Below are 26999 nucleotides of genomic sequence, written 5' to 3'. Positions count from 1 at the left end.
GGAAGGATGGGTACCAATCAGATGGGCACATCATCAGCGGAAATGAGCCAAAAAGCCGACCTTTGAGAGGCGGGTCTGAAAATGTGGTAGCAGCTATGGCATGGGCCCAGGCAGTGCCTTCGTGCAGGTCAGAAAAGCCCACTTCCCCCTCAGGGTGTGGGGCTCGGCTTCCCCATCCTCTCGGTGGGTGTGACAGTCAGGCTCTTGTCCTCTGGCTTCTGAGCTTGTGCCCCGATGTTCGACCTTGAAAACCATCAGAGGGGCCAACGGGCAGAGTAATGAACAGTAAGAATTTGGGGTCATAGATTGTTCCATCACTTTCTCGCCATGTGACTCAGCCTCTCTGAGCCTCAGCCTTCTCACCTACAAAGTGGAAATCTTCACATTTTAAATTAACAGGTAAAAAAGAAAAAGAAACTAGGAGGTAAAAATCCATGTGTGTAGCCGCTCGTAGCCTCATCTGTCACATACTTAATGACTTGATACCTGGTGCCTGGTCACTTTTGTTCATGTTAAGATAGACTAGGGAGGGACTTCCCTGGCGGTTCAGCAGTTAAGACTCTACACTCTACTGCAAGGGATGCAGGTTCGATCCCTGGCCTAGGAACTAAGATCCTGCATGCTGCAAGGCTCAGCCAAAAAAAAAAAAAAAGGTGGGAACAACAAGTGATACTGCTCAAGGCAGAGCCCCTTCTGGCCACCCCTCCCTGCCCTGCCAGCCTGGGACCTAACCAGCCACCTTCTCTGTTTGCCTTCCTGTAGGAGAACTCTGACTCCTTCCTCTTGGCTGTGGACACAGACTGGAAGGTAGGTCCCCACTCAGCTTCTCCAAATGGGGGACTGACTGCTGGCTGGCCCCTCCCTGACCCAGCCTGTTTCAGAGGAGGGTCACAGCCCTTCTGAGCGCCCCCAGCCTGAAGCCGCAGGGACTGGGCGCCTGGCAGCCTTCAGAACCACCCCTACTGCTCACAGCAGCTTTGCCTGGCCCCCTGCCCCATGGAGAAATGCCCCCTCCCTCCCTGAACAGGACAGGGGAAGGAGGGGAGGTCTGGGGGAGTGAGGATGCTGCCATCTGAATCAGCACTTTCCTCCTATGAAAGCCAGGTTGATGCTCCGAATAGCTCTTGTTTCCATGGCAGCAGTTGCCCGGGACAACCATGTCCTCTTCAGTTTGATGCCAGATTCCCTGGGAAAACTGAGATCAGTCTTTGTGTTTATTCCTCCGCGCGATGATTTCTGATTTCGCTCACTCGGCCCGCCATTTCTCCCCTGTGAATCCCAAGGTGGCCATTTATTTCCGAGTGTCAGAGAATGCATGCTAGCAGACACAATGGGAGCCTCATGGGGTTCCAGGGCCCGCACTGGCCATTAAAACCCATTGACCAAAGTCAGACCTTTCTGTGACCTTCGTCCTGGCTGGTGGGAGCTAGCCCTCAGGCCACCATCCAATTTAGGTCAGTCTCCCAGCCCCGTGACAGCCTCGGCCTCGTGGTCTGGACGCAGGGGTGACGTGGGAGGTGGAGCGGCCTGCAGGCTCCTCCCCCAGGAGCCCGGCTCTGCAGCGAGGATGTGAGGATGTGGATCTGAGCCAGGCTTTGGACCCTGGGTCACGTGCCCCTTCAAGGACACGGCGGAGGCGTCAGAGCAGCACCTAGGCACATGCTCCCCTCTCCCGGGAGTTCCAGCTCTGATCACAAAGGCCTCTGCTGCTGGGGAGGACAGGATGGGACCTGGGGGAGTGGGGACCCAGGAGCCAGAGGCAGGGGACGGATGTGTCCGCAAGGTAGCCTAGGACAGCCAGAGTGCCCTTTGTCCTCCCTGCTCCAAGTGAGGGCTGCGGAGTGTGACACAGCCCCTCTTCCGTGGGAGGGACCGCTGAAATAAAATCCAGAGCAACGAGCCGCTGCCTGACCCTGAGTGGGACTCCCCGGATGCCAGTGGTGCTGCCAGCCCCCCAAACACACACACCCTGGGAGGTGGATTGGGGGTGAAAGGTGACAGAATCCTGGGGTCCTCCACATCCATATGCCGGGCCCAGGCCAGGGTGGGTCACCTTATGTGTGTGAGACCCTGGTTCTCAAGATCTTTGCTTGGTAAAGGGCAGCATGTGTTAAAAAGCACCTTATTCTCTGCTCTGGTTACTCCACACAGGTTGCTTTTTGTTAAGTCAAGCAGCCACCAGGATGGTCCTTATCTGGGCCAAGGCCTGGATAGGCTTTTATCCTGTTCAGTCCCTGGCCTCAGGGGCCCAGCTAGTGGGGGAGGCAGAAGGACCTGGTCCAAGTTGTGACCCTGCCACGTGACCACCAGCACAGCCCACTACCTCATTCGTAGAGGCAGCTCAGACCCCGGGTGTTTGTAGGCTTGATGACGGTGCCCTCATCCCTGGGCTGACTGACTCGTGGCCACCAGAGCCAGACTGCCTCCGTGCAGCTCCTGCTCTGGGCCCTCTGGCTGTGTGATGTTGGGCAGGTTACAGGACCCCTCTGCGCGTCATTTTCCTTGTTTGTAAGGTGGATGTTCAGAGGACAAAATAAGGTAACATAGCAAAGCATTTAGATGGGAATCTGGCACGCTGGAGAGCTAAGGCACTAAGCGTTTACAACTCTTAATAATGTGACCTCATGGGACTTCACTGGTGGTCCATTGGGTAAGATTCCACCTTCCAGTGCAGGGGGCTCGGGTTCAATCCCTGGTCAGGGAACTAAGGTCCCATGTGCCTCGGGGTGTGGCCAAAACTTTAAAAAATAAAAAAAGGTAGTAATAATGTGACCTCAGACCAGAGTGCTGAGATGCCACTAAGCTACAGTGCTTACTCACTGAGTTAGAGAATATACTTCCCTGTGCTTCAGATTCTTCATCCTTTCTCATACATAGGCTTGTGAAGATTATGTATTATCATTGCAGCTACTTATGCAAGCAACTTCTCTGCTGTTCTCCCATTTAAGATATGATGGCTCAGAGCAGTTGACTGACTTGCCAGAGGTCACACAGCAGAGACTAGCAGGGTTTGGTACCAGGACTTGGGCCTGCCTTGTTCAGCCCCAACAACTGTATAACCTCCAGGAAGAGACCCACAGTTTGGAGAAGCACACAGATCACCCCATTTCTCCCCTGGGCAGGCCTGGGGTCGGGTCTGTAGTGATGTATGTAGCTTTTTATCATCCTCCTAGGACCTCTGTTGAGGAAGGCGCAATTCTTGTTTGATGGTTGAAGAAACTAAGGCACAGAGGAGTGAAAAAATCTTGTCCAAGGTCACCCAGTTAGTGGGTGGGAAAGTTGAGACTTCAGCTCAAATCTGGGGATTTGAAGCCATTGAGCTGAGCAGAATTGGGGGGTCATGGCTTGCAGTGGGTAGTATGTGAGGTCACCCAGGCCCAAGGGTGGAGAAGGCCACTCAGAGGTTCAGGTTGGCATAAGGTTGGATGGGGACCGCGGAGGGGCAGAAGGGGTGGGAGGTCCCCGACCCTGCCTGTCTTCTGGAAGCAGACGGGAGGATCCCGTGGCAGGTCCCTGGACCAGGCTGTGCCATGACACACGGCCTCAACCACCAGAGCACCTTCCTTTGCTGAAGTGGCTGCAGGGAACCGGGAAGGTGGGCAGCACGTGAGGGGCTGGGGGCCGCCCGCTCCAGGCCCTGGCTGCCCTGGGAGGGCACAGGCCCCTGCACTCTGCACCAGGCCCACATGGCGAGAGGTCAGAAAGGGGCAGAGAAGTTGTTGATGCTGCCACCGCCCAGGCAGAGAACGTGGCTGGGAATTACATAGAGGGTGGGTGCTGACCAGGTCACCAGGCACCCAGAGACGGGGAGGTGACCGCCTTCCCCCAGGGCAGCCGGCCAGCATGCACGGCTGTCCCTACAAGCTGGGGTGAGTGGCGGGTTCCTTCACCAAGGCGACAGAATGGGGGCACAGGCGCCCGCACCCCGCCCCCTCTCTGGCTCCTGAGGCTCTCAGTCCTTGGGCTCCCTCCTCTGCGCTCCTGCCTGGCCTATTTCCTCTCCTCTGTTCTCCTTTGCCTCCCGCTTCTCATCTGAGTACTCTGCCTGCCTGTCTCCAGCCAGCTCCTCACCCACATCCTGAGCCACCTAACCCCCAGCACCTGTCCTGCTCCCCAGACACTGGAGAACCAAGCCCCAGACTTGGTGTGGCTATGGGGAGATGGACGTGGCCACGTGGACAAGCTGCCCCATCCCCACTCCCCCCCCTCCTCTCTCTCCGGGGGTCCTCTGGCCTGGGTGCAGGATGAGGGTGACGGGAGGACAGAGCTGGTGTATACCTGCCACATCCCTGGTCCCGAAATCTCTCCAGGCCCCCTGGCCCCAGAACCCTCATTTCCCTTCCCCAGTGGGCAGGCACTGGGCATACATGTGGGCAGAGTGGGGACTGCCCAAGGGGAGACCCTGGGGGTGGAGGAGGAACAGCCTCCCGGAGTAGGGTCACAGCCCAGGATGCCGCAGGCAGCAGTGACTCCCCACACCTCTCCTGGTGAAGGGATCCGGGCCTTCCTGATGTGGAGGCTGGGCTTGGGAGCCGCTCAGGCTCTCCCTGCTCCCACGGTATGGGTCGAGGGCTGCCTAGGGCAGCCTGGCCTGCTCTGCTGTGAGAGGCTGATCTGTACCTGCCCCCGGGCGCACCTGTGTGCGCCTTCCGTCTTCCTGGGACCCGGTGTGCAGCTGCGGCTCCGAGCCTCGGTGCGGGGGTGAGTGGGTTGCGGGAGCTGGGGACCATCCCGGCTGATGTGTCGCTGGGGGTGGGAGGAGCAGAAGCCCGCGTGAGCGAGGACCTTGGAAGCCAATCGGAGCCAAGTTTTGTCTCCTGAAAGCCAATCCGGGAGCAGGGGCTCCGGGTGAGCGAGCGGCTGCTCACAAACCCCGCAGGGAGGCGGGGCCAGTCCAGGCCCGGCCGCTCCCCATATAAGTGGCCCGCGAGCTGGGGCCCCACCATAGAGCCGCTGGTCTCCCACCCGCGCGGCCCCCTCCCTCTGGACTCGGGTGACTCAGGCCTTTGTTTGCCCTTTCTGGTCGAGGCGGGTGGCCTCCCTCGGCAAGATGCCGGAGTGCTGGGATGGGGTGAGTGAGGGCTCAGGGGGCCGCGAGGTCCCCAGGGAGGCGGGGGCATGATCTGTCTCTGTTCGGCGGTGCTTCTGCCTTCAGTTGGCGCACCCTGGGGGGCACTGGGCAACATCAGCTGGTCCCAGGCTTCCTGGTGACCCTGGTCCGCTGCCTGGTTGCGAGGAAATGCTGTGGGTCCGCGGGGGAGGACGGGGAAGACTGAAATCTCTGCGGAAATCGAAAAGGGCTGTGACTTGTCTGTCAGTCCGCGTGGATGGGTGTGCGGGCGTGTGTGTATTCCACTGACTGTGCCCTCCGCCTGGCACGTGCCCAGCTCTGCCTGGCGCCTGTGACCCCTTCAACCCTGCAGAAGCTGTTCCCTGCGGCGTCTGGGGGGTCCGTACCTGCAGCTGTCTGACCTCCTGACCCTGCGGGGGTTGTCATGGTTGTTTGGGGGGACTGCAGGCAGAAGCAAAGAAGTCTGGGTTGTGTGTGGTGTTAACTGGGCCGTCAGGCTGGGGTCCCTGCAGGGGAGGAGCTGAGAAGGGGGTCTCTGTGCTTTCTTTTCTGGGCATAGGAGGGCAACGCTGGGGCGATGAGCCAGCGGGGTAAGGGCCTGGAGGGGCGGAGTGGGACGGGGGCGGGGGCGGGGTGAGCGTGGGGAAACAGGACACTTCCTCCCTGCGGCAGCAGGTGCCCCGGATCCGTGCTGTTCTAACTCTAGGAAGGAGAGGCAGGGAAAGACCCACCCCTCTACTCCCCGGCCTGCCCTGCGGGGTCCAATAGCCATGGGGCCACCCCTGGCACCCGCACCCAAGCAGCGACGTCAGCGCCTCCCGGCCGCTGCAGACTCGGTCCCCTGAATTATTGATGCGGTTGACGGGAAGAATCCAACCAGCCCCACACATGCGCGTCCTGAAGCCGGAGTCGGAGGGCCCCCCCCACCCCCTGCCCCAGCCCTCAAGGTCACGGATGAGGGGAGCGGGACAGGCAGAGAGGACATCAGAGCCCCCTCCAGGACTGCCGCAGTGCCCGGCGCTGGCGCCCACCTGGAGGCGGGGACTGGCTCTGACGTCACCGGGAGCCAATGAGAGCTCTCGGCCCTGGGGGTTGGGGGGCTCCGAGCGCGTCCGCCTGCGGCCCTTGTGACGCCCCTCTTGGGGACGTCTGGCCTGTATCAGGATGAATTGGATCTGAAGTTCTGGTTCGGAGCGGGTGCAGGGAGGTCGGCGGAGGGTTCAGCCAAGGTCACTGGGCAACCGGGCCGGAGCCCACGACGGCGCGCCCATCCCCAGCCCTTCCCGTTCCCTGGGAGCTGAGCCTTAGTGGGGGCAAGCGCCGCGCTGAGGCTCGCCGCCCAGGGGTGATGGGGGTGAGTGAGGGCGGGGATGGGGACCCAGGCGATCACTGCGAGACTGGGAGGGGGCAGGCACCCCCTCACACACACACTTAGGGGCGGTGGAGAGCTGGGAAGACCCCTTCTTGGCCCTGACTTGTGTTCTGCAGGGCTAGAGCTGACCCCACTGCCGCAGGCAGCGCATTGCAGCTCTAGTTCCATGGGGGCCCTCTCCTGCCCCAGCCCCCACCCTCCATAGCACCATGCGTCCTTCCTGCCCACATTCCTTGCCCTTCACGGAACTGAGCTCCTTCTGCCCACCCCACCCCCACCTCGTAGCACCTCCATAGCACTCTGCACCTCTCCTGCCCCCATCACACCCTCCATAGCAGCCTGGGTCTTTCCTGCCCCAGCCCCTATCCTCCATTGCACTGGGCATCCTTCCTGCCCTGCTCCCTGCCCTTCATAGAACCGAGCTCCTTCTCCCAGCCCCCTCCATGGCACCGTGCACCCCTCCTCCCCGCCCCCCCGCCCCCCCCCCACCCTCCAGAGCCAAGAGAGCATGGGCGGGGTGGGGGGGACGCGGCAGGGCCCCCCAGCAGGGACAGGCAGCTATGGGGAGGTGGTCTGCTCAGAAGTCTCTTGGATGGAGCTGGATCTCTTCCTCAGAAATAGCAGCCTGAGAGAGGCATCCCCAAGGATCACCCTGCCATCTCTGAGCTTGACCTTGGGCAACTCAGTGCTCCTTGGCCAGCCTCAGTTTCCTCCTCTGGGAGTAAACAGAAAGTACATGAAAAGTGCCTGGTCAGTGGGCAGTGGGCAGGAAGTGCTGCTGAGGAAGGACAGGCCTGGGCCGTGCAGGGGCTGCGGTGGACCCCCAGAAGCCTGGCTCCCAGGGTGTGGCCTTGGGCCCCAGGATTGACACCACCAGTCCTTCCCTTTTGGAGACAGGCCCAGGCAGTGATCCTCTGAGCCCAGACCCAAGAAGGCCGGTCACCTAAGGCTCCCCTGTCTTGTCGGAAGCAGAAAATTTGGTTCTCTCTGAATGTGAGTGTCCTAGCGTCCTTCAATTGGAGGAGGAAATGGCAAGCCACTCCAGTATTGTTGCCTGGAGAATCCCAGGGATGGGGTAGCCTGGTGGGCTGCCATCTATGGGGTTGCACAGAGTCGGACACGACTGAAGCGACTTAGCAGCAGCAGCATCAGCATCCTCCATGTAAAAGGTGGGGAAAAGCACTCCTTCTGTCTCGCATAACACCTGGCACACAGTAGGTGCTCAGTCACATGGTGATTCTCCTTGACCTCAGCCTGACCTCCAACTCCCCGGGAGGGACCACCCATCTCCTGCAGTCCCCAGGACTCTCCCTGGGAGGGCAGGGCTGTTTATTCAGCATTGACAGACCCTCTGGGAGTCTGCCCGTGAGTGGCCAAGAGGGACCAATTCCCAGAACGATCAGCCAGCAGGGCTCAGGGATGCGCCCACCCACCGCAGCCCCCTTTCCAGGGCCAGGCATCAGCTCATCTAGTTCTCCCTGCATCCCCATGAGATGGCTCAGAAAGAGGTGGTTGAAGCAGAGAGGTGTGTGTCCCACTCAGAGTCACACGGTAAGGGGCACAGGGGGTCCTGAACCTGCAGCCCCCAGCTCCTGCTTCCTGAAGCACTGATGACCTGGAGCAGCAAGCCCAAGGGGTGGACCCAGGAGGAGCCCAGAGCGGCCGCTGCAGAAGGCCTTTGGGGGAGGGGATGGTGTCTAGCCCGGCTCTGCCCGCGGGAGGCCTTGGGAATCTCAGAGAGGCAGGGGCAAGAGTCTGGGGGTGGAAACAGGGACAGCTGTGGGGGTTGGCAGCTGGGCTGGCCAGTGTGGGGTCTTCACCGTGGATTCTAGGTGGGCTGAGGCCCTTTTGCAGGGTTCTGAGTCCAGGGGGAACATGATGAGAGTGGGACTTGGTGGGGATGGCAGAGCTGACCCAGAGGGGCTGCAGTGAGATGAGGGGAAATGGGCCTCACTGGACCCTGGAGGGCTGAGTGCAGCCGGGCTGGGCTGCCCCGCGGGCTGGTTTGCGGGGGAGACTGGAACCTTCACGAGCAGCCCAGTTTACGTTGCCCCTGTGATGAACACCCGTGGGGAGGGATGCGCCCTCTGGTCTGTCCTCTCTGGGGGCAGCTGGGGCTGATGAGAAGGGGATGCCCACCCTATGACGGGGGGAAGGTCCCACCACAGGCCCAGCAGCCCCCAGGCTGCTCCCCAGCCTCGTTTCCCAGAAGAGCCAAGAGTGGGGGGCTGCCCAGAGGGTCCAGCGTGGTCTCTCCCCTCCAGGAACATGACATCGAGACACCTTACGGCCTTCTGCATGTGGTGATCCGGGGCTCCCCCAAGGGGAACCGCCCGGCTATCCTCACCTACCATGACGTGGGGCTCAACCGTGAGTGTGCCCTCCTCTGCCTTGGGTCTGCCAGAACAGTGAGGCCCCCTCCCTCCCCACAAGGCCCCATGGATCCCCACTTACGATTAGCTCTATGCCTCCAGCCACGTGGGTCTCGGTTCCCCGCTGAACCATGAGGCTGATCATCACCTCTGCCTCGACCTCCCTCCCAGCATCCATGGGCCTCACTGGCCTGCCCATCCTCCTCCTCCCTTCCCCCCACTCCCCTGGTCCCTTGGCTCAGCCAGAGCTGAGAGCTGTGTCTTTGCAGACAAGCTGTGCTTCAATACCTTCTTCAATTTTGAGGACATGCAGGAGATCACCAAGCACTTCGTGGTGTGCCACGTGGACGCCCCGGGTCAGCAGGTGGGGGCGTCACAGTTTCCTCAGGGGTAGGTACTGGGAGCGCCCACCCCCAGCTTTCTCCAGCTCCCCTGCCCTCAGCCGCCCCCGACCTGACCTCCCGCTGCACCTGCAGGTACCAGTTCCCCTCCATGGAGCAGCTGGCCGCCATGCTCCCCAGTGTGGTACAGCACTTCGGGTGAGTCCCTGCCCAGTCCCCCACCCCACCCCGGAGCTGCCCACCACCGCCACAGGGCCAGCAGCTTCGAGCTGAGGGCTCAGGGCTACGGCTGGGTCTGCTCTGGATGGCCATCACGGGAAAAGAAACCCCTAGAGTGACCAGCATGCTCTCTGTCAGGTTCAAGTACGTGATTGGCATTGGAGTGGGAGCCGGAGCCTACGTGCTGGCCAAGTTCGCAGTAAGTCTGCCCACCACCACCCCCAGCCCCAGCTAATCCCAGGACTGGCCCCCCCAGGGGCAACCCCACAGGAACTTTCTGTGTTCTTTCTTCCTCTCCTCCTCTCTCTGCTTCCTCTTCACTAAGGAAAGTCCTTTTTTCTTTCTTTCCTCCAAGGAAATTAGCTTAAAAAAAAAAGTTAATTTTTTCATAATTTCCTTAAAACACTATACTCCGTAAGTTGCTTAAACCATTATCCAAAACCAACAAGCTATACAACTAACTAGCCACTAAGTAAGGGTTATCTTAATTCCTCATTCACTAATTAGAGTAATACTTAAACATGAATCATTTCTTAACCAAAAATTATACTTATGTTAAGTTTCAAGGTTTAAAAATGTCACATTTCAGAAACATCATGTCAGGCAGGAGAAACCCACAAGCTTTGCATCTCTAAAAACAAAACCTTAATTTTTAGGACTCAAAGTATTTATTTTTTCAAAACAAAGAATAAAACAAAAAAACTGACCAAGAATTTTCAACTCCAGTTTCGACTGCAGTTCTTAACCACCTTGTTAACTATCAGTCATTCCCTGCCACCCCAGACAACCTTGACATGACCACAGTATTATATACTACCATTTTCTCCTAAACACGGGCAGACAGTCGAACAGAAAACTACAATCTCTTTTACAATACTAACACAGAACAGGGTTTGGAAAGTTAAGTTTCTTCACATCACTAGAGCTTTTTCTATGAAAGCAAAGAAACAATATTTTATTGAAGATGTTCAGTCCTCAGTGTTGCAACAGTAACCTCTTCAAGTGCAAGTCGCTCAGTCGTGTCCGACTCTTTGTGACTCCATGGGCTACACAGTCCATGGAATTCTCCAGGCCAGAATACTGGAGTGGGTAGCCTTTCCTTCTCCAGGGGATCTTCTCGACCCAGGAATCAAATTGGCATCTCCTGCATTGCAGGCTGATTCTTTACCAACTGAGCTATGAGGGAACCTCTTCAAAGATATATTTAAAAGCTGAAAAACTGTGATATAGGCATAGATTCCAAATAAAAGGATTGTGAAAAGTTTGAGGTGGAGAGGAGGATGAGCAGGGCTGGAAGGGGCGCAAGTTCTCAGCTGAAGGCACTTGGTTATTGACTGCACCTTGAAAGCCCTTACAGAACACGTCCTCCTCTTCAGACCCTTACCACCCCCCACCGCCCATGAGACAGGCAGGGTTAGAATTTTGCAGTCCGTTTTCTAGGTGGAAAGATTGGGGCTCCTTGCACCCCATCCCGCCCCTCAAGCCCTGTCTCCCTGTCACGGCAGCTCATCTTCCCCGACCTGGTGGAGGGGCTGGTGCTGATGAACATCGACCCCAACGGCAAAGGCTGGATCGACTGGGCGGCCACCAAGGTGAGCGCGGTCCACCTGGACGGGGGCGGAGCCGAGGGCGGGGCGGAGCCGGGACCGGGGCAGGGCCGGGGGTCGTGCGAGGCAGCACTCACACTAGCCTCCGTCGGCCCGCAGCTCTCCGGCCTCACCAGCACTTTACCCGACACGGTGCTATCCCACCTCTTCAGCCAGGTAAGGGGGTGCGGGACGACCTCATGCAGGAGTGGGGTGGCCGGGCTGGGAACCTCCCGAAGAGCCTGGTTGGGGCGGGGTTTGCGGGGGTTGGCGGGAAGCGGCAGTGGATGTAGCATCTGAGCGGAGCTGCAGCACCCCTGCCCTGTGGTCAGCCAGGAGACTGCGGCACCCAGGACTGGGAGGGGTCCCCTCTCCTCTGAAGGTCATCGGCTCCTCACGACAGTCTTGCTGTCTCCCTCTCCCCACCATCCCTGGGGGTGGGGCAAGGGCTGCTCTGCGATGCCCCCTGACGTCCCTGCCTGTGGCTCCCCTCCGTGCCCGCCGCTCACCGCCCCCTTCCCCCCGCCCCGCCCCCGGGACCCAGGAGGAGCTGGTGGGCAACACAGAGTTGGTGCAGAGCTACCGGCAGCAGATCTCGAACGTGGTGAATCAGGCCAACCTGCAGCTCTTCTGGAACATGTACAACAGGTGTGGGCGGCGGGGCCGGCTGGCAGCACCAGGGTGGGAGGGCTCACACCGCTGGGGGAACCCTGATACAGCCGTCCGAGGGAGGAGGCGGGTCGCTGGCCGGCTGGCAGGAGCGCAGACTGTCGAGCCTCCGATAGGGGTGACCTCTTGCCCAGGGCCACACCCCTGGAGGGGCAGAGGGCGAGCAGGGCTTGTCCGCTCCTGCTCCACCCCTGGCATCGCTGGCAGGAGCAGTGGGGGATGTGGGCGCCACCCCTGCCTCCACCACCCTGAGCCTCAGGGCTGACAGCCAGCCCAAAGTGGAGAGGAGAGGGGATGAAGGGCTCCGTGGAGCCCCTTGGGTTGGTCCGGCCGGGGAGTAGCCAGCACCGCCCACTGTCCTGTCCTTCCTTCTCTTTTTTCCTACAAATGTTTCTTGAGCCCCTGCTGTGTGCGTGGCGCTGGAGATACACTGGGGTGGGAGAGGAGCCCCAGCCTGCCTCCCTCTAAGGCCCAGGACTCCCAGCGCAACGGCGGTCACAGCCCATGATGACAGCCGAATGTGAGGGCCACCTGGCATGATCTGGGGAGTCTGGGAAGAAGTCATATGCGGGGGGCCCTAAGGCCCTTAGGTCCCTGACTCCCCATTTCACCAGTGGCATCCGTGAGGCTCTGTCTCACAGTCGAGACACCAGAGCGTGAGCCCCGAGTCTGGGATACCAGCCCAGCACTTGGAGGGATGTTGCCATGTGGAGGGACTGGGTGTGGCTGAAATACAGCAGGTCAGGCTCGGGGACACGCTCCAACACCCCGCCCCGGGATCCTGTCCTGGGATGCCCGCCTCTGCCTCCCCCTGCAGCCGCAGAGACCTGGACATTAACCGGCCTGGGACAGTGCCCAACGCCAAGACACTCCGGTGAGTGGCCCTCCCCCTCCAGCCCGCCCGGCCCTCGCACACACTGCCCCCCACCTCGCTCCGGTGCCCAGGCCAGACGGCCCTCTTCCTCTGTGCCTGCAGCTGCCCCGTGATGCTGGTGGTCGGGGATAACGCACCTGCCGAGGATGGCGTGGTGAGTGAGGATCGTGCCCTGGTGCGGGTGGGAGGCAACGGTAAAGGGGTCACTCGCTCCTGGCCAGTAAGGCCACCCCTTGACCCAGCCCCAGGAAGCCTCGGGGTGGGCAGTGGGTGCTGGGCTCCTCATCCCACTTCCCCCTGTCTTGCCATGCACTTCCGCCTGGAGCCACTCCATCCTTCAGGTGAGGGAAGCCTGGAGACAGGAGGGCCCTGGGGCCAGGACCAGGCCACTGATTCCCTCTGCCCACTCCACAGCAGCACAGCCCCTCTGCAGTCTTGATCCATTTTATGCCCAGAGACTCTCTCTCTTTTCTCTAAAATCTGATTCATTGGTTAGGAAATAATCTGTGAGCACAGGAGCACATACCCCTGTTACATTTGGGACCATGTGTCACCTCTCCTGTTGGAACTCTGACAGCAGGCAGCCTGGGGGTTTCATGTCTGCCTTAGCACAGAAAGCTGGGGTTCAGGAATGCCCAGGGAGGCCCCCCCCAGCCCAGTGTGAACCCAGACTACCACGCACTCCTTGTGCGTGAGGACCGGAGGAGCGGGGGTGTGGGCTGTGCCTGCCATCTTAACCCAAGCAGGGTCAGAGCTTCAGAGGCTTCAGGGTCTCCTGCTGACCTTCGACCCCCCCTCACCTTGACCCCTGACTCCTGGGGTCCCTGGTTTTCCCAGCCTCTCCCGCAGAGGTGGCCCTGGCTCCCGGTGAGGACTGGGCCCAGCCCCCAACCCACCAGCAGTGGTGAGTGGAACAGAGGGTCTCAGGCCCTCAGGAAGCCGCTTCCAGATCCCCAGGGCCTTGACCTTTCCAAAGGTGCCCAAGGAGGTGCTGGCTGGCCTGTGTCTGCCTCCTGCACACCCTCCCTGTCCCCCAGCCCTGGGCAGAGAACCTGCCTTAGCACCTGGGGCCAGAGGCGCCCCTGATACCCTCAGGTGCCACCATGCTGAAGCTGCTCCTTGTCCCCAGGTCGAGTGCAACTCCAAACTGGATCCAACCACCACGACCTTCCTGAAGGTGAGGCCTCCCCCTCCCCACCATGGGCCCCGCTGCAGGGAGGGGTCCCAGCCAAGGCGGGAGCAGGATGGTGTGTCTGGTCAGGGGACCTGCCCAGGTTTGCGGGGGACAGGCAAGGTGTGGTGGGAGGTGGCCCCTGCTCAGTTCATCCCCTCTTTTCCCTGTAGATGGCAGATTCCGGGGGTCTCCCCCAGGTCACACAGGTGAGACTCTTGGCCCTCCTTCCATCCCTTACCTGGCCCAGGGTGGGCGGAACCTCCCCCCTCCCCGGATCCCAGGCCGCCAATCAGACCCTGTGCCTGTCCCTTGTCCTGCAGCCCGGGAAGCTGACTGAAGCCTTCAAATACTTCCTGCAAGGCATGGGCTACAGTAAGTGTACTCCCCGCCCGCCCCCCCACACCCCGGTGACTAGGGAGCAGGCAGCAGGTGGGCCTGTGAGCATGCGTCCTTTCCCAGGGCCGGATGCTGTGCCTGGGGACTTCTAGGGCATCTCCGCCTAGGCGGTTAAGTCGGTGATCCCAGGCCAGGCCCTGCCCTCCTGTACCCTTAGAGAGGAAGGCTTTGGGGCGCTGTCCTCATGGCAGGACTGGGCCTGTTGGGGTGGGGGGCTCTTCTCCCAGTCCTAGGGGACCCAGGCCTGGAGCTGAATCCTGCCAGGGAGGCCTGCCTAGGGGTGTCATCCACACCATGCCCCCAGCTGGGCCTCCAGCACCGGAAAAGGGCTGGGAAGGTGCTGGATGGTGCAGGGGGCAGCAGAGAAGTAGGCTTGGAGTCTGGGAACTGGGGAAGGCACGTGAGGCCGTCCGGATGTGAGGAGAGCTGAAAGCAGCCAAGCCTGGGGGCAGCAGATCTGAAGACCCCGAGGTCACAGGGGCAGTGGGGTAGGTGGAACCTGCTCCCTGCGGCCCCCAGCTTCCCCTCGTGCAGGGGTGAGACCCTGCTCCTGAGCCCCTTCTGCACACACACGCCCCTTTGATGACACAGGTGTATTCCCTGAGCTCCTCCCATCTCCCCCTTATGCCTGGCTCTCCTCCTGGAAGCAGACTTCCTCTCCCTGAATTTGTTTTCTTCCCCCTCAACTTCAGTCTCTGGAGCTTGTGTCTTGGGAGGACAGGCCTATAGGGAAAGAGGGTGAGGGGTGGGGGTCCAGCCAGGAATCGAACTCCTCCCAGCCTCCAGGGGACAGGGCCCCCCTGCCAGCCTGCCTGGGGACAAGTGGGGCAACGAAAGGCCAAGCCCCACAGTGAGACCCAGCAAGGACACGGAGCCCCGGAGGTGCCCGGAGAGCACGGCTGGGATGGGTGGGTAAGCAGTACTTGTCGGGGCCGGGACCTGTTCTCTGGGCCCCGGGAGGAATACCACCAGGCAGCTCAAGAGCTGGGAAGATTTGAGAGATTGTACAGGCCTCTATCCAGGGCTTCCCAGGCAGCTCAGTGGGAAAAAAACATCCACCTGCCAATGCAGGAGACCTGGGTTTGATCCCTGGGTTGGGAAGATCCCCTGGAGGAGGATATGAATACTCGCTCCAGTATTCTTACCTGGAGAATCCCATGGACAGGGAAGCCTGGCGGGCTACAGTCCACAGGATCACAAAGAACCGGACACGACTGAGCACGCACGGATGGGCCTCTATCCACGGGGATACTGAGCCTAGTGGAGCAGTGAGGGTGCCAGGAACAGGTTCTAGTCCTCACGGGCCTTGTCGGCAGAGCCCCCAGGACTGTATCCCAGGCTGGAGAAGCGGAGGCGGATGAGTGCCCCACCCTGCTCTCTGGGCTCCTCGGGGCAGACTGACATCAGTGGCTCCTCCTGGGGCCGCTGCAGTAATGGGAGGGGGCGGGAGGGGGCTCCCTGAGGCGCCGGCCCTGCCCCCAGCCTCTCTGTGCCTGCCTCTCCTCTCCGGCCCATCTCAAGGCCCGGCCTCGCCGGACCGCCTCTTCACCCGTGTTCTGTGTCTCCCCCACCCCGCCCCCGGCTCTGTCTTTTCTCTTAGTTGCGTACTTGAAGGACCGAAGGCTGAGTGGTGGAGCAGGTAGCCCCGCAGCCCCTCCCCTGATGCATGGATCCCCCCCGCCCGCCGCCGTCGCCCCGGGCCCCCCTGCTCCTCCCTCTATGCAGCGCTGCAGCCAAGCCGCATCTTGCCGTGGAAACTTCTTGTGCCGCTTTTCCGTGGGCCCTGTCCCATTTAGGGCTCCGGAGTGGCCGGGCTTTAGACCAGTCGTGCTTCTAGGTTCCCCGGGGCCCTGTGGCTTCCAGAGCCCTGGCAATTGGAGCCAGAACCTCTCAGAGGTGTCAGCCCTGGGGTCAGGGGCAAGCCACGCCTGAGCTGGACAGGTGGCCGGCGGAGGTCAGGAAGGAAGCATTTGCTCCCTGCGAGTTTATCTCGCTTGTGTGACTCTGAATAATGGACTCAGGGCCGTCTGAGGCTACCACACCTTGCCCTTCTTTACAAAGCTGATCTCCTCCCGCCCGGCCCCATTGTCCTCCTGAGGGAGGCAGAATTGGAAAGAACGTCCCATCCTTTCCCGGGCTCAAGGACACGTGGTTGATCATCGGTTGCTGCCCCGCTGGGGCTCTTGTGAGGAGGGTCCTGCCGGCCCCCGCGGCCCCGCCCTTGGGGCGCACTCCCTGTCGCTGGCGTTGCATGACCGTAGAGCCCTGGTTGTGAATGGGCCTCCGTGCCTCCGTCAGAAGAACGGGTCTCGCTGGCCGCTTTGCTTGCGTAAATCCTCCTCCCTTCTCCCACGTGCCCGCGCCTGCCCCGCCGGCCGGTCCTCACCCGCGGTGCCCTCTCTGTCTGCAGTGCCCTCGGCCAGCATGACTCGTCTTGCCCGCTCGCGCACCGCGTCCCTCACCAGCGCCAGCTCGGTGGACGGCGGCCGCCCGCAGGCCTGCACCCACTCGGAGAGCAGCGAGGGGCTGGGTCAGGTCAACCACACCATGGAGGTGTCCTGTTGAAGCCCCGGGTCCCGCGAAGACGCCCACTCGTCCCCCTCCACCCGCATCGACATCCCCCGGCCACCCTCTCGCGGCTCATTTCCCCTTTAGTTTATTTTTGTGAGGGCAAAGGGGGAGGAAATGGGGTTACTTCTCTTTTGTTTAAAAAGAAGAGGGGATCCGTCTAGATGCTGCAGCGGAACAGTCTCCAGATGGTTTGAGGGGCTCACTCCTCCCCACCCCATTCCCCTCACGCACCTCCTTAACTTGGCTGACTCAGTCCCTCTCTTCCGACTCCCCAAGGCCCCGGCACAGTGAGGGCACCTTTCCAGGGAGGGAAGGGGATTAGCTCAGAAAAGACTCAGAGTCCTCCTCTGACCAGGATCCAGGATAACAACCTGGGTCAAAGAAAGCATGGGTTGACCCCCTGGGCCAGGCAGGTTTTAAGATGGGGAGGGGATTTTGAGGTGGTGGGTGCTGGGCCAGCAGGAACACGGGGTCCAGCTCGCGCACTGGCGTGAGAACCAGGAGACAGCTCCTTTCCTCTGCAGCCCCAACACCTAGCGCGTCTGTTTTTCTTCTTAGCACCTATGACAGTCGTCTGAACAGCAGCCACAAGGGGGCGCTACTACCAGACAGCAGTTTTGCGGGTGCTCTCCGGGCAGGCCTGGTGCCCTAGGGCCAGGCAGGCAGGGGCTGAAGGGGGCTGCTTTGAACACGGAGACAGAACACGGAGGACCCGAGGGCAGGAACCCTATAGACTGTCCCTTCCAGCTCCACACTCGGCCACCTCCTGGCCCTGGCCGGTTGCTGAGCCAAGGCCCTGAGGCAGAACCTCACCTGGTCCTCTGCCTCCATAGGGAGCTGACTGGGGCTGAGGTTAAAGGCTGGGATAGCCTTTGCGTGTTGGGTGTACTTCTGAGAACTTCGTGGTGACTGCTTTTGGAAGCCTGCACAGTGGCGGCTCAGAGTTCCTATAGAGTTCCCTCAGAGACCCCCCTTTTTGCCCCCAGGTCCCATGGAGGACAACTCAGCAGCAGCGTGGCCAAGGTCACTAGAAATGTTTCTAGAGAGAGTTCTAGACAAGATATGCCAGTGTTTCACATAGGCACCACTGAGCAAGTTCATGTGGAGAAACCTGGTCCAAGGTAGTCCCACATCACTGTCCTAGCCAGGTGGAGGAGGCCTAGGCTGGGGCTTGCTGGCGCCTGGGGTGGGAGGTGACGTTTCCTGAAGTGAACAAGGGCCAGGCAGAAGAGCAAGGCTCTCCACACCCCAGCCCCTTCCTGTCACCCGAAGCCCAGCAGTGTGCCATATACTTCCTATCCACCCACCTTACCAGGTAGAATCTCCTGGCCCAGAAACCAGAAGCCATTTGTCTCTAAGCCTAAATCAATTGCCATAAGCCCCCAAATGAGCAAAGAGAAGAGGAGAGAGCAATGAAAAATGCAGGACTGTGGAGGGGGGGTGGGTGCTTGTGGGGCTGAGGAGACACCTGCATCCACATTTCCTCTGCACACATCACCCCCTTCTATACTCTTAAGCCATTACTCTAGACTGCTCTAGAGCCCGTGGAGTGTTAGTCTGTCCCCAGTTCTGTTCACTCACGTGCTTCCTCTGAATATCGAATGTGACTGTTTGAAAAGCTGGTGGAATTAATCCCTTACTGTAGATAGCGCTGTGAAACTTGGATTTCTTTTCTGTGTTCTTTCAGATGAGATATCTATAAATATCTATACATTATATATATGTATATTGGGTACCCCCACGTGTGGCTTTCCATCGGAGGTTGTGTCTTCTTTGGTCAAAGTGAACTTTTAATGGAATTTATTATTTTCCTCTCTGTACAAAGTGAAGAGCCTACTCTTGTGTATTCTGGTGGCTGATGTCCTGAGACTCTTGAGATGACAAAATGTAAAACAAAACCCCTTGTCAACGTAGAAAGACTTAACTGTGCTGAAAAACTAATAAAGTAATAAGAAGAATTTGAGTATGGTGATATTATGCCCATCGTGAGAAGCTTTGAAAGAGAAAGAATAAGCTGGTGAGGCTGCTGCTTCCTGGGTTTTAGGTGGGGTTGAACGTGTAGAGTGAAGACAGGCATTTCCATCCGTTTCTGTATTTCCAGATCTTGTCACATTCCACAAGGTAGATATTAATTATCCTAGTTTCACAGCTGAGAAAACTTAATTTGCCCTAATAAGAGACCAAAGTGGGAGCTAACCGTGGCAGTAATTGACTTCAAAACCAGATCTGTAATCTCTATGTTCGCTGCCTTTAATTTCTTAAATTTAACGACATGCTGTTTCCCTGTGTTTAACCACCATTTCTGATTCATTCACTATCCTGCTGTTTGTCAGCTATTAAAGAAGTAAGTAAATAAAAGCAAACCCCTCCTTCTGCTCTGCAGAAGCAAGACAGGGTCTGTTCTAGTTTGGGGAGCCCCGCCCACTCCCCACGAAACTGCGCAAACCGCTCTATTCGCGCTCCCAGTCGACCTCTCGCGAGGCCTTCCCTTCGCATGCATCCAGAACCAGATTCTACCTCTGCTGTCACAGACCTAAGCAGGGAAGCTTTGTGCCTGGCTCACACCAGGCTCAAGGCGGCAAAAGGACACGCCTTCATGCACCCAACCGCACGTTTTCTAAACCCAGCTGCGGACACTTGGCCTCAAAGATGTTTTCAGCGGGGATGATATCAGTTCAGTTCAGTTCAGTTCAGTTCAGTCGCCCAGTCGTGTCCATCTCTTGGCGACCCCATGGACTGCAGCACGCCAGGCCTCCCTGTCCATAGCCAACTCCCGGAGCTTACTCAAACCCATGTCCATTGAGTGGGTGATGCTATCCAACCATCGCATCCTCTGTCGTCCCCTTCTCCTCCCGCCTTCAATCTTTCCTAGCATCAGGGTCTTGTTCCAATGAGTCAGTTCTTCACATCAGGTGGCCAAAGTATTGGAGTTTCAGCTTCAGCATCAGTCCTTCCAATGAATATTTAGGAATGATTTCCTTTAGGATGGACTGGTTGGATCTCCTTGCAGTCCAGGAGACTCTCAAGAGTCTTCTCCAGCACCACAGTCCAAAAGCTGCTGCTGCTACTGCTAAGTCGTTTCAGTCGTGTCCGACTCTGTGCTGAGTGCAAATCGCTTATCTTCCGCGTGAAGGCGAAATGAACGTCACGTGGTCCGGGGCGGGGACATAGGCCCCGCCCTCGAAAGTCCGGCCCCCGGACGCCGGAAGCGCCGGTGCGGGTCTACCGACGCGCGAGGCTCCCTGCCCTCGGACCATGGCGACTCAGGCGAAGCGCCGGCGGGTAAGTCACGGCGGGCGGCGCGGGTGCACCCCTCTCCTCCGCGCCACGCCACTCTCCCGCGGCGCGCCGCTCCGCGCCCTGCCGCGGGTCGTTCGCCGCTCCCGTGTCCCCTCCCCAACCCCGGACCTTCCTCCGCGCGCGCGCCGCCGTCTTCTCCGCCCCCAGCGAGCTCTCCCGGGCGGGGCCGCGCCACTGCGCTTGCCTGTCTTAGGTGGCGGGGCCTGCGGGCAGCGGCGACGACCCGGCCCCGGTGGCCAGCTTCCTGAGCTGGTGCCAGCGGGTGGGACTGGAGCTGAGTCCCAAGGTGAGAGGGTGACTGGGGGAGGCGGGTGCAGCGGGGAAGCGGGCGCGGGCCAGCTCTGAGCGGCCGTTCTCTCTGCTCAGGTGGCAGTGAGCCGGCAGGGCACGGTGGCCGGCTACGGCATGGTGGCCCGGGAGAGCGTGCAGCCCGGGGAACTGCTGTTCGCGGTGCCGCGGGCCGCGCTCCTGTCGCAGCACACCTGCTCCATCAGCGGCGTGCTGGAACGAGGTGGGCACGCCGACAGGGGTGGAGAGACGCCGAGTTGGGCCCGCGGGGTCTCTAATCTCCGTGTCTCCCCCAGAGCGAGGCGCGCTGCAGAGCCAGTCGGGCTGGGTGCCGCTACTGCTGGCGCTGCTCCACGAGATGCAGGCCCCGGCCTCGCCCTGGAGCCCCTACTTTGCGCTCTGGCCCGAGCTGGGCCGCTTGGAGCACCCCATGTTCTGGTGAGAGCCGTAGGAGGGGCTGGGGAGCGCCAACACCGTACGTAGTCTGGCTCGAACCGCTTGCCCTTGGGACACGGGTGCCAAGCGCTAGTCTCGGTAGGTTGGGTGAAGAACCCTGGTGGGGGTGTCACTGCAGGCCCGAGGAGGAGCGCCGGCGATTGCTGCAGGGCACAGGCGTACCCGAGGCCGTGGAGAAGGATTTGGCCAACATCCGCAGCGAGTATTATTCCATTGTGCTGCCCTTTATGGAAGCCCACCCCGATCTTTTCAGCCCCAGGGTCCGATCTCTGGAACTCTACCGCCAGCTCGTGGCTCTTGTGATGGCCTACAGGTCAGTGAGCGGAGCCTTGCAAAGGACTCTTTAAGAACTCTGTTGAGTGATCAGAAGGGAAAGAACAGTGAGCCCCACCCCAACACTGGGCTTTAGCCAAGTTCTCTCTGTGGCAGCTTTCAGGAACCACTGGAGGAAGAGGAGGATGAAAAGGAGCCAAACTCCCCTTTGATGGTGCCTGCTGCAGACATACTAAACCATTTAGCCAATCACAATGCCAATCTAGAATACTCTCCAGTGAGTGGATCCCTCCCAGTTCTTGTTTATGTGCCTTGATGCTTGGGCATTTGAATCAAACCAATGTCTTCTTTATGCTGGCCTGGCAATTGAGCCAAATGGGCTCCGTTCTCATGCTAGAAATGAGTAGGTGAAATTAGTTCCTCCGCTATGTACTTTGCTTGCATATTACAGTGAAGTTCTTTGAACACAAAGCCCTCAAAGAAAGTTGGGGTTAATCCTCTGCTAAACCTGTGCCATCGTTGTTTTGGTGCTTTAGGTCCGTTCTGTGCAGTGTCAATGAGCTGAGATTGTGTCAGGGCCCTGTGGACAACAATCTGGAACAGCCATAGCATCAGTATTTTTCAGAAGAGGGGATGTTCCTAAGAAAGGGTTTAAGATGATACCAGGACTGTGTTTGTATCTGTTCTATTTGCTAAGTGGAAAATTGCAAGAAAAGATGTAAGTTTATGGAGTTAAAAATTAGGAAATGGCCGTTATTTTTAAAACCTTGTCTCCATTTGCTGTTCCTACTTTGATCTGGGTTGTGATTTTTTTGTTGGTTTTATTTGCGGAGCTGCACGTATCTTAGTTACCCAACCAGGGATTGAGTCCTAACCTCTGAACCACCAGTGAATTTCCTTTGATCTGGGTTTTTTTTTTTTTTGCTGCACTGTGCAGCACATAGGATCTTAGTTCCCCAAGCAGGGATGGAACCCATACCTCACTGCAGTGGAAGCTTGGAGTCTTAACCACTAAGACCACCAGGAAGTCCTCCGTAATTCATTTTTTAAAGCTAGCAACTTTTTGAAGTGCTTGAGATGACTGAGCAGAGGTTTCACCTACTAAAGCATTGGACTGAGTTTCAACTTTTATAAGCTTCATTTGTTTTATTCTATAGCACAGGATCTTAACTAAAAGTAGAATGTTGGTAGATATAGCATCAGTCTCATCACTGAACTATACCTGTTGGAAGGAACTTTACTTTCCTAGGAGCGAAGTCATCTTCTTAGGGGTGGCCTGGAAAGGGCTTGACCCCCACCCAGCTTCTGAACCCTTCCACCCCAGACTTGTCTTCGGATGGTGGCCATTCAGCCCATTCCTAAAGGCCATGAGATCTTCAACACTTATGGGCAAATGGCTAACTGGCAGCTGATTCACATGTATGGTTTTGCTGAACCGTATCCCAACGTGAATGACACAGCTGACATTCAGATGGTGACTGTCCGTGAAGCCGCCTTACAGGGTGAGTGGTTTAACTCAGACACTGGTGTGTGCGTGTCTATCCCTGCCCCCTTTTTGTGGACTAAGGAGAAATGAGGTTTTGGGTTTACCAGGACTTTCACACTGGTACTTTTCTATCTATAGGAACAAAAGTTGAAGCTGAAAGGCTCCTACTGTATGAACGCTGGGATTTCTTATGCAAATTGGAGATGGTAGGGGAAGAGGGAGCCTTCGTGATTGGGCGTGAAGAGGTACTGACTGAAGAGGAACTGGCCACTACACTCAAGGTAAATGCTCAAAATGAGTATTTAGAGCTAGATGAAAGGTGGCCTGGACAGAGTCTACTTAATGCTGCCAAGATAGGCCAGCTTCTCTCAGTTTCAGAAACATGCAAGCATTACATCCTACTTTAAAGGGCCCCTTGGTTGCTTCTAGGTACTGTGCATGCCTGCTGAGGAGTTCAGAGAATTTAAAGACCAGAATGGATGGGAAGATGATAAAAGCGAAGACGACAGCCTGACAATCACAGATATCCCCAAACTCAAAGCATCATGGAGACAGCTTCTTCGGGACAGTGTTTTGTTGACCCTGCAAACCTATGCCACAGACTTAAAAACTGAGCAAGATTTACTCAGCAACAGGGAGGTCTATGCGGCACTTAGCTGGAGGGAACAGCAAGCCTTACAGGTGCGTTACGGTCAGAAGATGATTCTACACCGGCTGTTGGAGCTGACATGTTAGCAGGCGCCCTTCTGCCTGAAGGAGTACCCCGAAGGGGAACTTCATGCTAAGCTGGTAGGCACTGATGCTTGGAGAGAAGTAAAATTTGGATCTTCTGCTTTGTGTTTTGTACTAATGCCAAAAGGAAAAGCAGTGAAATTGTTAAACTAGGATTGAACTCCAAGGTAAGAGTGACATGCCGAGGACTGGGAGCAGTAGACTTGTGAATCGCTGCTGTTACGAACACTGATCAAGTTTGTAGCTGTTTTGTTGTCAAGTTTGAACCAAAGCGGAAATGTGATAGTGATACACTTTGTTGTAGTCCAGCATTTAAGAACATGGAGTTTGAAAGTAGACCTGGTTCAAATCTAGGTAGGTCTATTTTGAGCAACCACTTTCCCTTTTTTAAAAAAACTGTTGGAGGATTTAGTAAGCTATGTTACTGGGACTCTGAGCAATTATTTTAATTCCTTAGCAGCCTAAGATACCAGTGACATACAAGCCCCCACGTAAGATTTCTGTTTATCTTGTAAATTCAAGTGGGATAAATATAAAATATGTACCTAGTCCTATTCCTTTTCTTTAAAAATTATATCAAAACGCCATGAGGGTCAATTTTTTTAAACTGGCATTTTGAATTTAACCACAGAAACCTGGTGCAATTAACTTTTAGAAAGGAAAAGGAAAACACTACACAGAAATCACTTCCTTATTTAAAGATGCTGCTTTGGTAGTGGAAAAACCTAGCATTCAGCAAAAGTTGGTGTTCCCCAATGGGAAGGCTGGGCGGTCCACTTTCCTCCTCACCACCAGCACTAGCTGCTACTGAGAAAGGCACAGTGGACTCGTGTGTGTCAGAACTTTAATGTTTGACTACAGTATGCATACACATACAAGGAGCAGGGAGGCTAAAGTCCAGGAACTAGAAAGGCTACAAAATACACCACATGGACCAATACACTTACAAAACATTCAAAATCCTTACAAAAGGGGCTGTATTGGTCCTTTTGACTTCTTTGTTGAAAGCCTGTATGGCCATTCACTGGGATAATGGGGAAGGGCAGTTCATACTATTTGGCTCCATTCTGCACAATTTACAAGTTACTGTAATGAGAGATGGGGGAGCTTTAGACCTGGCTTGGCTTCCCTTTATAAAAAGTGTCTCCCAGGGCCCAAGAGGGTGTGTTCTCCAGCAGGAAAGAGAAAATGATGCTCTCCCAGCAGCAAACTGAAGATGTGGGGAAGAGGTAAAATAAAAAAACCCATGGGATCTCAAATGGGAACTCTGCACATGTTCCTGGCATACCAGATTCTACACATCCACATTTTTTAAAAAAACTTAGTGATTTTCAAGGTCCCTGTCCATATTTTAAAAAAAGTAATAAGTTACATAATATTTAAACTGGCTTTCTTGCTATTCTTTGGGACACCTGGAATGTCAGAAGACATGTCTCTATGTGCCGCCCCCACCCCACCCCCAGACAAGTACCTGGCATCAGCAGCTCCTTCCATTATAAACTGGGCAGGTACCAGTTTACCTACTTGTCTTGAACACATTTTGCACAAACCCAAGAAGTTTCAGACAAAGGTTTTCTCTTTCATATATTTACACAAGTTCAAAATGATATTCACAGCATCTTCTAAATTTTGGCCAAGAGTCAAAAAAATGCATTTAAACTTTGGAACGTGTCCACATAGACAGGTAGCTGACCCAAACAGTAATTGGGGCAGATACCCAAGAACCAAAGGGCCGGGAAAGTCAGGAAGAGCTGAAAGGATCTTCAGCCAGTTTATGAACTTGATACAGTGGGACCTCCAGGCAGACACATTTACAACAGAGATGTGGCTCCATCTAACTGGCACCTGTCCCTTCCATTACTTGCTGAGCCTGCTTTTGTCCCATGCAGCACTGTGCGACGGACTGGAATAACCTGAAGAATGAAGACAGGTGATAAGCTGGTGAGAAAAATTCAGGCCTTGTGTCTTACTAATTTTGGCTACTACTCCCTTCTTAATCACCCACCCAAGCTGAAGCCATCAAATGATTATTTCTCCTGTCTTAAGAATGAAATAATGAATTACTTTTGACTCACTTTTCAATTTCTGGGGCACAGTGTACAAATTCATGGTTCCAGAATTTAAATGCTGGGTTTTTAATCAGCTCAATGAAGGTGATAAGAAGACCCCAAGGATGTGGCCTATTTACAATCAACCGTTCCAAAAGAACCCTGGAGAATGGAAGAAAAAGTTGTTCAATGCACAGGAAAACGCCAGATCCTGACCACTTCTCCATTAGCTTTATTTAGAAAAGGAAGGTGGATATACAGGATAGTTAGCATAAATAGATCCTAGAATTACATAAAGTAGGTTTGAACCCCACCTCTTCCCATTACTGAGCCTATAAAACTAAGGTAATGGATAATAGATTACATGGCAAAGAGAAGGTAATCACCTAAAGAATACATACTCAAATAGGAAGTAAGAATTTTACTACTACTAGTACACATGTAAACTGGATGGGATGATTCTTCTGAATGGCAGTCAGCACTGGCTTAAATATTCACATCCTTTGACCTAACCAACTGTACTTCTAAATTTATCCTAAAGATGTAATAAAGCACAGGAACAAAGACATGAGTACAAGGATGTTCACTGACGGCTTTATATGTAATCACAAAAAGGACTTTTATCATCTGAACATCTAACAATAAAATACAAATTAATTTTTAGTATATAAAACTAAGGAATATTAATACCTAGAAACTAATAATAGGTGAAGGGGCAAGTTTAAGAAGTCTGGTCCAGTTCTTTAAGTTTGCCTGTATATTTCTCACTAGGATGTACCCATTTCCTGATCTGCAAATGCTGTATATAGTCCAAGCAATCTGCAATAGATTCCTAACTATTGTTAGTAAAACACAAATATGATCCTGTTATTTCTCCTGCTTAAAACCTTACAACCTACAGGTAATGAAGACAAGTTTAAGCTCTTTAACATGACCTTTGAAAGGCCTGATGCTTCAGGACTCAGGTTAAATATGCTGACAACACCACTTGAGAAAAATCCCTTATCTATAAAAACTGGCACCTTGTGTTGAAAACTACTTTTTGGTTTCAACAATGATTAGTAATTCTGTTTGTGTGTGTGGTGTTTCTTTTTTTTTTTTTTTGGTGCCCATCAGACTAACTTTCAGGAGGGCAGGAACCAAGTCCTCTTGTTCACAACTATTTAACACATGGGCTTCCCAGGCGGTTCAACAGTAAAGAATCTACCTGCCTATGCAGATGCAAGAGATGTGGGTTCCATTCTTGGTTTGGGAAGATCTCCTGGAGAAGGAAAGGCTATCCATTCCAGTATTCTTGTCTGGAGAATACCCAGTATAGTATTTGTCCAGTATTCTTGTCTGGACGAAGAAGCCAGGTGGGTTACAGTCCATAGGGTCTCAAAGAATGAGACACGCCTAAGCACTCATGCATTTAACACAGATACTCACTGAACATGGAATGCATAGGAAAAACACTCAGAATTCATAGTAAAAGGGAAGAGGTTCCATTTAGAAACTCCGAAAAACAGACTTCTGTCTTACCTTGTGATCTGTTCTTGAATAGCTTCAGTGTTGGCCTCTGCAAAAAGGTACAGCATGGTACAGCTGAAGTAGTGAGTGTGGCTATTTGGGTACCGCAGCTGATTTGCAATTGCATTCAAGAAGAGATACCGACCTAGAAATTAAGACAGCTTAGTGAGAACTTGTTCTTCAAAGGCTGAATCATTCTGACTGGCTAGGGTTTGGATTTCTGATAAAGGCTCTCATGTTATCCTTTGGTTTCAACCAGTGG

General features: G+C 55.9%; 3 protein-coding genes across 16 annotated transcripts in view; 2 read left to right on the top strand and 1 right to left on the bottom strand.

Moving 5' to 3' along the window:
- The window catches only part of NDRG4 (NDRG family member 4), a 42900-nt gene extending 24297 nt beyond the window's left edge, over window positions 1-18603 (top strand). For 3 of the 6 annotated variants that reach the window (XM_043436437.1, XM_043436440.1, XM_043436434.1), the window contains exons 3-17: window positions 763-807; window positions 8708-8813; window positions 9085-9205; window positions 9292-9354; window positions 9514-9574; window positions 10881-10967; window positions 11082-11138; window positions 11506-11609; window positions 12448-12504; window positions 12607-12658; window positions 13634-13681; window positions 13849-13884; window positions 13999-14050; window positions 15675-15713; window positions 16485-18603. In XM_043436437.1, coding sequence (XP_043292372.1) covers window positions 763-807; window positions 8708-8813; window positions 9085-9205; window positions 9292-9354; window positions 9514-9574; window positions 10881-10967; window positions 11082-11138; window positions 11506-11609; window positions 12448-12504; window positions 12607-12658; window positions 13634-13681; window positions 13849-13884; window positions 13999-14050; window positions 15675-15713; window positions 16485-16639 — 1083 coding nt within the window. In that variant the 3' untranslated portion in view covers window positions 16640-18603. Of the gene's footprint in view, window positions 1-762; window positions 808-4897; window positions 5072-8707; window positions 8814-9084; window positions 9206-9291; window positions 9355-9513; window positions 9575-10880; window positions 10968-11081; window positions 11139-11505; window positions 11610-12447; window positions 12505-12606; window positions 12659-13633; window positions 13682-13848; window positions 13885-13998; window positions 14051-15674; window positions 15714-16484 lie in introns of those variants that run through there. The other 3 variants (XM_043436438.1, XM_043436436.1, XM_043436439.1) reach the window with 3 other exon arrangements.
- Window positions 18604-19805: 1202 nt separating this feature from the next.
- On the top strand, window positions 19806-23729 carry SETD6 (SET domain containing 6, protein lysine methyltransferase). 4 transcript variants are annotated; one of them, XM_043437843.1, is made up of 9 exons: window positions 19806-19927; window positions 20139-20231; window positions 20312-20456; window positions 20530-20671; window positions 20808-21002; window positions 21119-21239; window positions 22287-22464; window positions 22587-22729; window positions 22878-23729. In XM_043437843.1, exons 1-9 carry the CDS (start codon window positions 19901-19903, stop codon window positions 23181-23183), a joined length of 1350 nt encoding a protein of 449 aa, XP_043293778.1. In that variant the 5' UTR covers window positions 19806-19900; the 3' UTR covers window positions 23184-23729. The 4 variants fall into 4 exon arrangements, with proteins under 4 accessions (XP_043293778.1, XP_043293779.1, XP_043293777.1 ...); XM_043437844.1 differs by lacking the exon at window positions 21119-21239 and having other exon boundaries at window positions 20312-20671; XM_043437842.1 differs by lacking the exon at window positions 20530-20671 and having other exon boundaries at window positions 19830-20231.
- A 1009-nt stretch (window positions 23730-24738) lies between these two features.
- CNOT1 (CCR4-NOT transcription complex subunit 1) overlaps window positions 24739-26999 on the bottom strand; it is an 82734-nt gene continuing 80473 nt past the window's right edge. For all 6 annotated transcript variants that reach the window (XM_043437835.1, XM_043437838.1, XM_043437837.1 and 3 more), the window contains exons 47-49: window positions 26750-26882; window positions 25256-25390; window positions 24739-25093 (exon numbers count right to left, since the gene is read on the bottom strand). In XM_043437835.1, coding sequence (XP_043293770.1) covers window positions 25015-25093; window positions 25256-25390; window positions 26750-26882 — 347 coding nt within the window. In that variant the 3' untranslated portion in view covers window positions 24739-25014. The remainder of the gene's footprint in view (window positions 25094-25255; window positions 25391-26749; window positions 26883-26999) is intronic.

The sequence above is a fragment of the Cervus canadensis genome, chromosome 18 (genome assembly GCF_019320065.1).
Source record: "Cervus canadensis isolate Bull #8, Minnesota chromosome 18, ASM1932006v1, whole genome shotgun sequence".
Taxonomy (NCBI): domain Eukaryota; kingdom Metazoa; phylum Chordata; class Mammalia; order Artiodactyla; family Cervidae; genus Cervus; species Cervus canadensis.
This window is presented reverse-complemented; position numbering and strand designations above follow the sequence as displayed.

What these genes read in the sequence shown, in the direction of transcription:
- SETD6 (XM_043437841.1), top strand. Translation starts at nt 19,901, where the DNA reads ATGGCGACTCAGGCGAAGCGCCGGCGGGTAAGTCACGGCGGGCGGCGC. An exon ending in GCTCTTGTGATGGCCTACAG is followed by an intron (nt 21,003 to 22,286) that starts GTCAGTGAGCGG and finishes CTTCCACCCCAG; the next exon opens with ACTTGTCTTCGGATGGTGGC. An exon ending in CCGTGAAGCCGCCTTACAGG is followed by an intron (nt 22,465 to 22,586) that starts GTGAGTGGTTTA and finishes TTCTATCTATAG; the next exon opens with GAACAAAAGTTGAAGCTGAA.